The sequence below is a fragment of the Chenopodium quinoa genome, unplaced genomic scaffold (genome assembly GCF_001683475.1).
Source record: "Chenopodium quinoa cultivar QQ74 unplaced genomic scaffold, ASM168347v1, whole genome shotgun sequence".
NCBI lineage: Eukaryota > Viridiplantae > Streptophyta > Magnoliopsida > Caryophyllales > Amaranthaceae > Chenopodium > Chenopodium quinoa.
In genome coordinates this window covers 22,915,651-22,929,200 of record NW_018742204.1, presented here as the reverse complement: position 1 = coordinate 22,929,200, position 13,550 = coordinate 22,915,651, and the positions used below count along the sequence as shown (strand labels likewise).

General features: G+C 32.1%; 1 protein-coding gene across 1 annotated transcript; it reads left to right on the top strand.

Moving 5' to 3' along the window:
• Positions 1 to 5,892: 5,892 nt before the first annotated feature.
• LOC110724274 (protein PIN-LIKES 3-like) lies at positions 5,893 to 11,215 on the top strand. The gene is made up of 9 exons (XM_021903700.1): positions 5,893 to 6,255; positions 6,373 to 6,497; positions 7,444 to 7,565; positions 7,711 to 7,887; positions 8,206 to 8,298; positions 8,503 to 8,603; positions 10,032 to 10,084; positions 10,186 to 10,374; positions 10,925 to 11,215. Exons 1-9 carry the CDS (start codon positions 6,041 to 6,043, stop codon positions 11,047 to 11,049), a joined length of 1,200 nt encoding a protein of 399 aa, XP_021759392.1. The 5' UTR covers positions 5,893 to 6,040; the 3' UTR covers positions 11,050 to 11,215.
• The last annotated feature ends 2,335 nt before the right edge of the window (positions 11,216 to 13,550 follow it).

Sequence of the window (13,550 nt, the reverse complement as noted above, 5' to 3'; positions counted from 1 at the left end):
CACATACATATAATGTTTCTACACATTGTGATTCTAATATCAAATGTTTATAAAAGAAATTGTTATTGATTGTTATTATTAGGTAATTTTGACTTTTACCACCTTCAAATAACCACTTAATTGAATTTACCACCTCCAAAAAAAAAGATTTACTTTACCACCTCATAAAAAAATTAAACATCAGTTTTACCACCAATCACCTCCAACTAATAGATTCCGTCCATAAATTCGTTAGTGGGGCCTACCTTGCACACGTGTCGCCATATTATTGGGTAAGCTTTAGAAAAAAAATTAAAAAAAACAAAAAAAAAATTAAAAAAACCTCATGCATCAATTGGTGGTTGCTGCCACCGTCGAGACCCCACCACCGGACCGACTACGACCAGCCCCACCACCTGACCGCTACGACCAGCCCCCCCACCTAACCGCTACCAGCCCCCACCACCTAACCGTTACGACCAACGACCCCACCACCTAATAACTACCACTGCACCGCACAGCCACAACCACCGCACCGCACCGCACAACCACCACACCGATTTCGACCCCCTTTCCACCAATTTCCGACCTCAAAACCCTAGTCACCACCTAATCACTACGACCAACGACCCCACCACCAACTTCCGACCCCTCCCTTGCCCCCACACGAAATTTCGACCACACGAAATTCCGACCAACGACCCCACTAATCCACAACCACCGCATCGCACCGCACAACCACAGCCCCCACACCGGATTTCGACCCCCTTTTCACCAACTTCCGACCTCAAAGCCACCAAATTCCGACCAACCATATAGCCCCCCTAATTCCGACAACTCTTAAAACCCTAGCCACCACCAAATTCCGCACTCCTAAAACCCTAACCACCACCTAATTCCGATCACCTCCCTAGGTTACACTAAATTCCGACCCCTCCCTTGCCCCCACACGAAATTCCGACCAACCATGGTGTGTTAATTTCGTTGCCGGCTGGGTTGATATGGAAATCGGGGAAGATGAAGAAGAACCGTCAAAAAGGTGGGCCCTACTAACGGATTCATGGACGGAATCCGTTAGTTGGTGGTAAAATCGAATTTTTGGAAATTTTGGTGGTGGTAAAGTAAATCTTTTTTTTTTTTTGGAGGTGGTAAATTCAATTAAGTGGTTATTTGAAGGTGGTAAAAGTCAAAATTTCCTTATTTTATTATTTATTTTTTTGAAAGAATTGTTATAATTATTAGAAATTACTAATTAATAATATTATTAAATATTAATTCTTAATAGTTTGAATTATTAAATATTAATAATGATAACTATTATTATTAATTATTATTATTAATAAATATTAATTATTATTAATATTAATAATTATTAAAATTATTATTAATATTAATAATTATTAAAATTATTTTTTATATTAATAATTATTATTATTCAAAATATTAAATTATTATCATTAATACAATATTAATTATTATTATTATTGAATATTAATTATTATTATTGTTATTAATAATTGTTATTTGAAAATAGAGCAAACAGAGCAGAGTATAGCATAGCAGATCAGAGCAGATTTCTTTTGAGCAGAGCAGATTTGATTTGAGCTCAGCAGAGAAGAGCAGAGCAGCTCTAAAGAACGGGGCCTAATCCACGCATTTTGCAAAATTTTGAAGGTTTTGGGGTTCGGTATATAAAAGTCTTGAATTAATGAAATCGATCTAAGTAGTAAACCGGTAAATTGGCCGTTTAAAGGAAAATTGGATGGTTTCACCCAGCCAATTGAATTCACGGAGGGTATTAGGGACCATGGTAAACATTTTTGAAATTTTTATTTCCGAGCGAAGAAAAGTTGAAAAAATTTCAAAATTAAAGACTAATATCCACGCATTTTGCGAAATTTTTTGAAGGTTTTGGGGCTTGGTGTCGAAAAGTCTTGAAATACATCTCGGGGTCATATAATGCCGTTTGGAACCATATATGATAATAATATGTTGTCATAAATGTTCTTGGTATGCTTGAGTTAAAGAAATCGGTGTAAGTTGTAAATCGGTAAATTTTCCTTTTAAAGGCAAATTGGATGATTCCACCTACCTAATTGGACTCCCGGAGGATATTAGGGACCATGATAAACATTTCGACAATTTTTATTTTCAAGCGAAAAAAAGTCAAAAAATTCAAAAATTGAATGCTATTATCCACGTTTTTTGATAAATTTTGGAGTATTCAGGGCCCGGTTTCTAAAAGTATTGAAAATCTATGGATTACATCTCGGGGTCATATAATGTCGTTTGGAATCATATATGATCATTATTTATTATTATAAATGTTCGTGGTAGACTTGACTTAATAAATCAGTGCAAGTTGTAAACCGGTAAATTGGTTGTTTAAAGACAAATTGGATGGTTCCACCCAACCAATTGGACTCCTGTGGAGCATTAAGGTCCATGGTAAATATTTCAGCAATTTTTATTTTCGTGTTAAAAAAAGTCAAAAAATTTCCAAAACTGAAGGCTTATTAATATCCATACTTTTTAATAAATTTTGAAAGTTTCGGGGCCAGGTATCAAAAAGAAATAAGATTTTATGGGATAAATATCGAGGTCATATAATTCCGTTTGGAACCATAAAGGCATAAATGATCATTATATGTTGTCATAAATGTTCGTGGTAGGCTTGAGTTAATGAAATCGGTGCAAGTTGTAAATCAGTAAATTGGCAATTTATAGGCAAATAGGATGGTTCCACCCACCCAATTGGACTCCCGGGGGGTATTAAGTACTATGGTAAACATTTCGGCAAATTTTTTTTTGGGCTAAAAAAAGTAAAAAAATTCCAAAATTGAAGGCTAATATCCACACTTTTTGAGAAATTTTGGAGGTTTCGGAGCCCGGTGTCGAAAAGCCTTTAGATTTTAGGGGATACATCTCGGGTTTATATAATGTCGTTTGGAACTATATATGATCATTATATGTTGTCATAAATATTTGTGGTAGGCTTGAGTTAATGAAATTTGGGCAAGTTGTAACCCGATAAATTGGTCGTTTAAAGACAAATTGGATGGTTTCACCCACCCAATTGGACTCCCGGAAGGTATTAGAGATCATGGTAAAAATTTCTGCAATTTTTATTTACGGGCGAAAAAAAGTCCAAAAATTCAAAAATTGAAGGCTATATATCCACGCTTTATGAGATTTTTTGGAGTTTTCGGGGCTCGGTGTCGAAAAGTCTTGAAATTTTAGGGCATACATCTCGGGGTCATATAATATCATTTAGAACCATAATATGATCATTATTTGTTGTCATAAATGTTCGTGGTAGACTTGAATTAATGAAATCAGTGCAAGTTGTAAACCGGTAAATTGGCCTTTTAAAGGCAAATTGGATGGTTCCACCCACCCAATTGGACTGTCGGAGGGTATTAGGGACCATGATAAACATGACAATTTTTATATTCGGGCGAAAAAAAAGTCAAAAAATTCCAATATTAAAGGCTAATATCCGCGCTTTTTGAGAAATTTCGATTGTTTCGAGCTCGATGTCGAAAAACATTGATATTTTAGGGGATACATCTCGGGGTCATATAATGCCGTTTGGAACCATATATGATCATTATATGTTGTCATTAGTGTTCGTGGTAGGCTTAATTTAATGAAATCGGTGCAAGTTGTAAACTGGTAAATTGGTCATTTAAAGGCAAATTGGATGGTTCCACCCAGCCAATTGGATTCATAGAGGGTATTAGGGACCATGGTAAACATTTTGGCAATTTTTATTTCCAGGTGAAAAAATATCAAAAAAATCCAAAATTGAAGGCTAATATCCACGCGTTTTGAGAAATTTTGGAGGTTTTGGGTAAACGGGTCGGGTTTAGGTCGGTAAGAGTGGGTTGGGTCAACTCGGTTCAGGTCAATTCAGATTAATTCCATAACCTATGAGGGTTTGATTTGGGTTGGGTCATGCTTGAGTCAGGTCACATTAGGTCATATTTCTTATCGGGTTTTTGTTATAATCAGGTCGAGTCATTCATGTCGGGTCATTCTCGGGTTCAAGTCGGGTTCTGTTCAAGTTAATAATTTGCGGGTTATAATCAGGTTTGGTCATTTCCATGTCGGGTCATTCTCGGATTCAAGTCGGGTTATGTTTAAGTCAATAATTTGCAAGTTACAATCAGGTCGGGTCATTTCCAAGTCAGGTCATATTCGGGTTCAACTAATTATAAATAGATAATTATCATTTTTATCAAGCTAATTATTTCCTTTGACTATAATATATATGGAAATATACAAGGGAACTATAGTCTATAATTTAGGAAGTTAATTATCTCCTTTGACCATACAACAAATATATAATTACCCCCGTTTTTATTAGTTGACACGTATTCCTTTTTAGTTGACACGTTTCCTTTTTGGGTAAGTTTATACCTTGTTTTTTAAGTGTACCCCACTTGCTTTATCATTCTATGTCACTATCTCTCCTCTCCTTAATATGTGTGCCTAAATTGATGAGCGAGTCAACTTAAATAGAAACGGAGGAAGTACTATATTTAATTCTTAAATTTGAGGATGATGATCCTTTCTTTTGCTGGCCTGGACCGACTTGGTCTCCCTAGACAAAATGCTTTGATCAACAATAATAAGGTGGTCTAAATTGCATTTAAGGTGATTTGAAATCGAGTAAGGAACAATTTGGGTTGAATTTAGGTCGGGTCAATAACAAGTCGTGTTGATTTTGAGTCAGTTAGTAACAGATCGGGTTGAATTTTTTGGTCGGGTAAGTAATAAGTCTTGTGAAATTTGGGTCGAGTCAATAACAAGTTGGGTTGAATTTGGGTCAGATTAATAACAAGCCGGGTTGATTTCGTGTCGGGTTTGTAACATGTTCGGTTAAATTCGGGTCGGGTTAGGAATGGGTCGGGTTGAATTAAGGTCAGGTTAGTAACAAGTCGGGTTAAATTCGGGCTTTGACGGGTTAAAACGGGTTTGGGCCAATTTCGGTTCAAGTTGAGTTCGGTTCAAGTTGAGTTCGGTTCAAGTCAATAATGTACGGGTTACATTCGGATCGGATCATCTCCAGGTCAGTTCATGTTCGGGTTCGGGTCTCACATACTCGAGTCAACTCGGGTTTCAGGTTGGTTTCAGGTCGGGTTTGGTTCACCATTTTTTCGGGCTCAGATGGTTCGGTTAATAATCAGATTTGAGTCGGTATTTCGGGGTCGGGTCAACTTTTGACAGCTCTAATTGGAATGAAACAAGATCAATAGATTCGTTTTTGCCTTTTTGGAGATTGGTTTGTTCGATATATTTATAGACATCGATATGAAGGATGCAATTTATTTAAACTTTTATGGTCCACTTAAAATGACTGGGCAATTGTAGCCTAATGAAACTGTGGCAACATTTGAACGAAAATGGGAGGCATGCATGCTTTGCGGTATACGTCCTATATATGTAAGGCGAAATTTCTAGGAAGTAGGGAGTGATGTATTTTTTTTTCCGTACTCGTAAAAGAATTATCAAGGTCCGGATAGAGAAAATATAGGGTTATAAGGATTGTGTTTTTAGCTTGAAAGGTTTATATTCATATTTATTCCGTCTCTTTTTTCAAAAAAACCACTAAATATCCTGCTTGAAATAAGAGTTTGTTGGATGAAATTTGAACTCGTGACTTTTTTTTTTTAATTACGTTGACTATAATACCATGTCAGAAGTCTAAATTAAAAGTGGCGAAAACTTTAAATTGATTAGTAAACGTATAATCGTATACACCAACTACGGAGTAATAAACAAAATTCGGATGTCAAAACCTCAGCATCCATCATTCACTCCATACACCATATAAAGTAAGTAGTAAGTAACCATCCAAATATTGACTAAAGACAGTATCTAAGGGATTCAATCACGGGTCCACAATATATGCACTATAATTGATTCAAACACTTTTCTAATCTTAGAATTTCAACCCAACTTTTCTTTCTCTGCTTCCTCTTATTATATATTTTCCTCCCCTTTACCAAATTCAAGAGAACAAGTTGAAAACTTTCGCAAAAAAAATTCCAAAAAAATGGGGTTTATAGATTTATTAGTGGTAGCTTTAATACCAGTTGCGAAAGTGCTATTGGTATCAATTGTAGGATTGTTTATGGCATTAGAGCGTATTGATTTATTGGGGGAAAATGCTCGTCATCATTTGAACAAGATTGTGTTCTATGTTTTTAGTCCTTCTCTTATTGCAGCTAACTTGGCTAAAACCGTCACCTTTCAAAGTTTTCTTACCTTGTAAGTTTATTTATTTATTTATTTATTTATTTATTTATTTTTATAGTTATACAAAGTATATAAAATTTTAATTATGTCGTAGTAATTAACTTGATTTTGTTTATTGAAAATGTATAGGTGGTTTATGCCGATAAATATATTGATTACGTTTTTAATAGGAGCAATATTAGGATGGATGCTTGTTAAAGTTACGAAACCTCCTAAGCATCTCAAGGGGCTCATAATTGGAGCTTGTTCTGCTGGTAATTTGCTTTTACATTTTTTTTTATAGTTAAGTCAAATTTGGATCCTTGATTTATGATCAAGCCTTTGACTTTGAGACTTATATAAATGAACACTTGATTAGCAACATGTAATTTTCATTAAATTGTCCTTAGCTTGTTCATCTGTCTTTTTTACTTTAATTAAACTAGTTCCGTAATGACATTGACTACAACGGAGTAGTTACATGTAAGTTGTCATAATTATTTTTAAAATAGACATAAAAAGTTGTCACATTTTAAAAAAAGTGTTCTTCAAACTAATTTAAATTTGTCTAAATTATGAATGTATTTGAAATCATTATAACTAATTTTGTATCATGAGATCATTTTAACTATTACGAGTATAAGGTTTCAAAAAAAAAAAACCTATTACGAGTATATATTTTATATGACTAATAATGTACTACTCCCTCTGTTTCAATATGATAGTCTCATATGGAATCAATCACATAAAATAAGTAAAGGAGAATATTTGGAATCTAGCATTAAAGTAAAAAAAAAAACAATTCATAAATAGTTTTGCATTATTTATTTTTTTGATTTTTTGAGTAAAGCATTAGCCATAATTGCATAAATCAAGGGAGTAAATTCTTTATTTAGAGTCATGTCATTAATTCATAATCAATTAATCTAACAAATTAGAATTTAATATGTATAAAATAGAAAATAAAAAGTAAGTTAAAAGTGGAATACATTCAATATGGGTAGATCATTTTTAAACGCTCAAAATAGTATATGGGACTAACAAATTGAAACGGAGGGAGTACTTAGATTTGAATGCAATATCAAGTCTTAACTAGAGTGTGCAATATTTAGTCTTAACTAATCTGAATGCAATAACAATGTTTATTCGTGTCCCTAATCAACTTATCTATACGGAGTACGGAGTATAACCAAATGACACAATTTTTTTTTAAAAATCCAGGGAATATGGGTAACTTGCCCATCATCCTAATTCCTGCGATGTGCAAAGAGAAGGGCAGTCCATTTGGAGCTACTGATGTTTGTGAGACTTATGCTTTGTCCTATGCGTCTCTTTCCATGGCGGTATGACTTTGGATTTCGAGAAAAAAAATATTTTTTCTTTTTCACCCATCAATCACGTTTTAAACTGATATTTATGATATTTTTCTTATACATATCCTAAGGGCTATATTTATTATTTTCCTACAATTAACTAAAATGTTTTCAGATAGGTGCGGTTTACTTGTGGTCATTTGTGTACAACGTTATTAGGATTTCTGCTGAGGAAGTAGCAATAGATAAAGATGCAATTAATTACTCAAGCATCAATATTAAGGAGTCCAATCAGGAACCCCTCCTTCCTTGCAGTGAAGATTTGGTTATACACCCTCACTCTAAATCATTGGTAAACTCACTCTTTTTAGCTAATTCAAATTACGTAGTATTTGCTACATCAATTTGAGTTGCACTACGCCGCTACTTATGCATTAACTTTGACCACATGCTCGTATATACCTGTCTTAAACAACCTTTTATACATAACTGCATATATTTATGGTCAAACATGTGCATTGGCAATTTGTCAAACATACTAATTGTCAATGATTGATGCATTATGTTAATAAAATAACTAGCTACTTCTAAAATTATTATTATTATTATTACTTTAAATATATACATCGATATTGAAATAATTCTAAGGTAACGAGATTTTCTTGGGCAGGTTTCATTACCAGTCAAGATACACCAACGTATAAGAACTTTTTTAGAAAAGGCCAACCTCAAAGCAGTGTTTGCACCATCAACAATTGCAGCGGTATCCACTAAACAAATCTACTTTGCCAATTTCAATCATTTGTAGAATTCGATTTATCAATGAATCATATTAAAATAATTAAAAGTAAAAATAGTATAAATGAAATTTTTAATCATCCTAATTTATTTATAGAAATATTAATTTACTTTGGATTTCATCCCATGATAAATTATGAGCCTAATTATAGCTCCATTCTTGATGTAGATACTTGGGTTTACAATTGGAATGGTATCTCCGATCCAAAAATTGATGATTGGCAATGATGCTCCACTTCATGTTGTCAATGACTCGGCCTTCATGCTTGGGTACCCTTTATTCTCTTCCCCACCCCCCCCCCTTTTTATTTTTGTACTTTTTATAAAAACTTAATTATAAAATTATAATCATTACACCTTTAAACAAAAAATTATTATATATATATGTGTGAGAATACGTTCATATGTGAGAATTCATACTTATATGAGAACTGATTTTAAATTTAGAACATGTAAGTAAAAATTTAGAACATACGAGTAAAAGTTTAGAACATGTGTCTGAAATTAAAATTTAAAACATTTGAGTAATAATTTAGAATACCTATGTGAGTAATATGTTTAGAACATTTGATTTAAGAATTAGAACAAGTGATTAAAAATTTATAAAATCTGCTTTATGAAATTTTAAACATATAAGTAAAATTTAGAACATCTGATTTAAGATTATGAACATATGATTAAAAATTTAGAACAAACAAATATAGAATATAGAAAGTGTGAGTAAAAAATTTAGAACATACAAGTAAAAAAATAGAACATACGCTTTAAAATCTGGAACATATAATTAAAAATCTTAGAACACACATTTTAAAATTTAGAACATATAAGTTAAAATTTTGGAACAAGTTATTTAAAATTTATAATATCAAACTTCACTAATTTATGGTTTAGAACATGTGAGTACTAAATTAGAACATTTGATTTAATTTAGAACACCTAGGGAAAAGTTTAGAACATCAGATTTAAAATTTAGAACATACGAGTAAAAATTTAGAACATAAAGAGTGTTCTCACATAAGGAAAATTCTCACGAGAGCCCTCCCCTATATATATATATATATATATATATATATATATATATATATATATATATATATATATATATATATATATATATATATATATATATTCAGTTTTTGACTTGTATGTTGTAGACTTAAATTTTGCAAAATCTAACATAATACACAAAGTGTAGCTGGCTAGCAACACCGTATGGCAGGGGTTACTTCGTTAGTGTAATAGGGGTTACTTGAGTTATTTGGTATGTGTTAAAGGAGTTACTTTATCAGTGTTATAGGATTACTCGGTTAGTGTTATAGGGATTACTTGGTCAATGTTATATGGATTACTTTGTTCTTTTACAAGTGGCCAAACGATGTGACTAGCCACACACAAGACGAGCTGAACAAAATTAGCTTTCTTGATACTCTATTGAAATACTCTAAAAAAGCTAAGTTGTTGGACTTCATGCAAATAACCTCATAAAGAGTACGAGTATCACCTAACCTTGAATTAGTTGGGCAAACCCCTAGGTCTACTATAGTGTCTACTATACCAATTAATTTTAGCGAACTTTTATCATAAGTCATAACGGTCCCTTTCCTAGCCCATATCCACACTCGGCCCCTATCCTATTCTGATCCACTCTAAAACCTAAAAAGAGCAACATTGTAACATATATGTATCCTTAATATACAGAGAAGCAGCCATCCCAGCTCGCACCATAATACTAGGAGCCAACCTTCTTAAAGGTATAAATAATCTCATCTCCTCCCAATTTATCCAATTATACAAACATTCAATAAATTAGACTTTGTTCAATATAATAATCTTTTGGACTATTGATGGTCAGGTTTAAAGGGTACAAGTATTCAACTAAGAGTTATTCTTGGGATAGTTGTAACTCGCTACGTAATTCTTCCTCTGCTCGGAATTTTGATAGTTAAGGGTGCACTCCAAGTTGGCATTGTTCCGTCGGACGATAAATTGTTCGTATTTCTTCTTCATATTCAATATGCAATGCCACCCGCAATGAACATAGGTATGTATGTCAACACCATTCTTCATCCAATTCTAATGTCATTGATGCATGAATTCTTAATGGCCTAATAAGTTTGATTTAGCTTACCAATTGGTGCATGTGTAACGTGTTGGTCATATTATATATACACGCTCAGAAATGCCAAATTTGCAATATTAAACCTTCTTTTTTAAACCATCAATATTATCAGTCATTATTTAATCAAAACTATTAAGTTTAATAATTTGAAGGAAAAATATAGTTAGGGCATGTTCTCATTGACTGAACTCAGCTGAACTGAACTAAACTAAGCTGAACCGAATTGAACTGAATTGAATATTTTATAAGAGAAAGAAATTATGAGCTGAATTGAACTGAACTGAACTGAACTGAATTTCAACGTATTAGAACAGACCCTTAGTCAAAACCAAAAAAAAAAAAAAAAAAAAAAAGCGATTAAGCAATTTCTGATTATTTATCCTATTGTGCATAATCAAACAATTAACTTGGATTATAATTAACATTTTACTTTTTTTTTTACATGTGTTTAATGGGCTTATGACTTTGACAGGTACGATGACACAATTGTTTGGATCAGGCCAAAATGAGTGTTCGGTAATTATGCTATGGGCTTATTCTTTGGCCATTGTGGCTCTTACACTTTGGTCTATTTTATTTCTTTGGATTGTCGCATAATAAAATCTACTACAAGTCTACAATATCATTTTCTTTGGCGGGATTTAATAGTCACGTTGTAGTTTGTTTATACAAAGACACAAGGTATAAGACTGTTTAGTTCTCCGTAGTAACAAGTACAAATATGGTCACATGGATTATATAGAGAACTCCCTTCGTCTCTTAAGTAAGTGCCTATTTCTAATATTTATTACTCACACACAAGTAATAAAGATAAATAGACATGTAGTTAACTAGTTAAGGGGCGGAGAGAGTACAAAGTAAGTAATATATAACCTGAAGTAAAGGAAGGTTGCAAACACTCAACGACCAAAAATGAACCACTTTTTTGTTGTTACAAGACGGGATTTAATCTCAGGCTATGTATTTCGTATCACTTTCATTAATATTACCAACTAAACTAGCTTATAGAATTCGCTGGAGATGTACCATATTGGAGCTGAGTAACTTCTTGTCATGAAGTTTCCTTCTACATTAAGTTGGAAAAAGCAAGGAATTTGATAGCAATTGGGCAAATTACAGGCTATCTTTTTATTCTCAATGATTATTACTATGTACTAATTTGACCTTTAAAAAATTATTTAATCAATTTTTGCTATCATTGTTATGAGTCAAGATTTGATCATGAATTGATGACTCCTAAAGTATAACTTATTTTGTTATACGAATATAAGAATTCTGGAATATGTGGTCATCAAATCAAATTAATTACTTGATTCTTCTCTAAAAAAAATTAGAACATAATAATTACTTGATCCTACATACATTCTCTCTTTTTTTAATCGGAATCAAATTAAATATATTCAACAAGTCGGCAAGCATATTGTATAATGATTTAAGGGCCTAGTGAACTGAAGTGAGTTAAGCTGAATTGAACTGAGCTGAACTTATTATAGCAGAACTGAACCGAATTGAATTGAATAGAGTTGAAATGAATATTTTATGAGAAAAGAAAATTAAGCTAAAGTGAACAGACCCTAAGTTGTATAAATTAATATATGGTATACTATTTTAGAATGTTTAAAAATATATTTGATAAGGAGTATTTCTTAACATAATGTTTCTAGTGGTTTTTAATGGAGTATTCTTAATTTTCTCCTTTTTAGATTATTTTTGCTCGTTCAAGATTGATGAGTAATAATCTTATTATAATCAAATAATTATTTTATCAAGATAAATATTGTCACTTAAAGTTATACAAATCTCAAAGACGAGAAACTTTTTTGTTTTGCTATCAATTGTCACTTCATTACTATTCTATTACATATGAACATATGTATACATTACATGAGATTTACAACATGATAAATGCTTTATTCCAAATATTTTGGTCACATAATTATTGTCTCTCCAATGGGTTGGGTATATAATCTGGAAAGTTGATGAGCAACTAGATTAAAGCATCAAAGCATCCCAATTCAGGTCGACAAAATTACAATAATTTAGTGTAACTGTGTGAGATACTGAGACTACACGATAGTCCCAAAAAACGCAATAAGTCCGTAAGAAGAAATTCACTTGATCTCACAATAAATTACTACAGAGTTTTATAAGATCTCCTCATCATACAAATTCTTAAAGTAGTAAGTGATTAGGTTAGCATGGACATGGATTAACACCCCTAATCAAGTATTAATTAATCTACAATTGTAAACCCAAAGAAGGAAATAAGAAAAAGTATATTCTAACTTCCCAACACCTCACAAAATGTTGGACGAAAGAATAATTCAGTGCAAAGTACCAGATTCTATTGATATTAAAACCATAAACTAATTGACATTTTATGTTTATTTGATGGTTATAAGTGCACGACAACATTAGATTTGACATTTTGACATGATAATAGATAAACAGTATTTAGCAACTTTAATTTATGCCAACTTTGGGTTCTTTCATTTCGTGCTATGACATCGTTGGGTTTAATCTTTAGCTCGATCGGGTAATCTCAAGTAGATTTTGGAATTTCATGGATTAAGAGTTGAAAATTTGTTATTAGTACTTCAAGGTTTTTTTTTTTTTTTTTTTTTTTTTTTTTTTTTTTTTTTTTTTTATAGGAATTAGTACTTAAAGTTATCAATGATGTCTCAACTCATTTGTATGGTTAATAGCCTCTATTTTCTCTTATATATACGAATTACTTGCTTCTTCCAAAATTACTTGCGAAGTAATTAAATTCACTTATTAATTACTTTAGAGAGAAAAAAATATACTCCGTATTTTGAAAAACTGCTAGTAAGTTGATATTGTTTGTAAGTAGCAATTATAACATTATCCAAACCCCAACAGTTCTTGGCACCTTCAATCTCTTCATTGTAAAGTATTTCACTATATTAGCTCCCTAAAGGATGGATGTAGTGATGTACTTTATTGGTATGAGTTTAAAAAAATTATGTAAAACAATATTATTTTTTTTAGAATTCTGTAAAACAATTATGAGCAATATTGTAGCAACATTGCATGGATAAAAGCATTAAAAAAAAAAATAAAAAAAAAATGGGGGA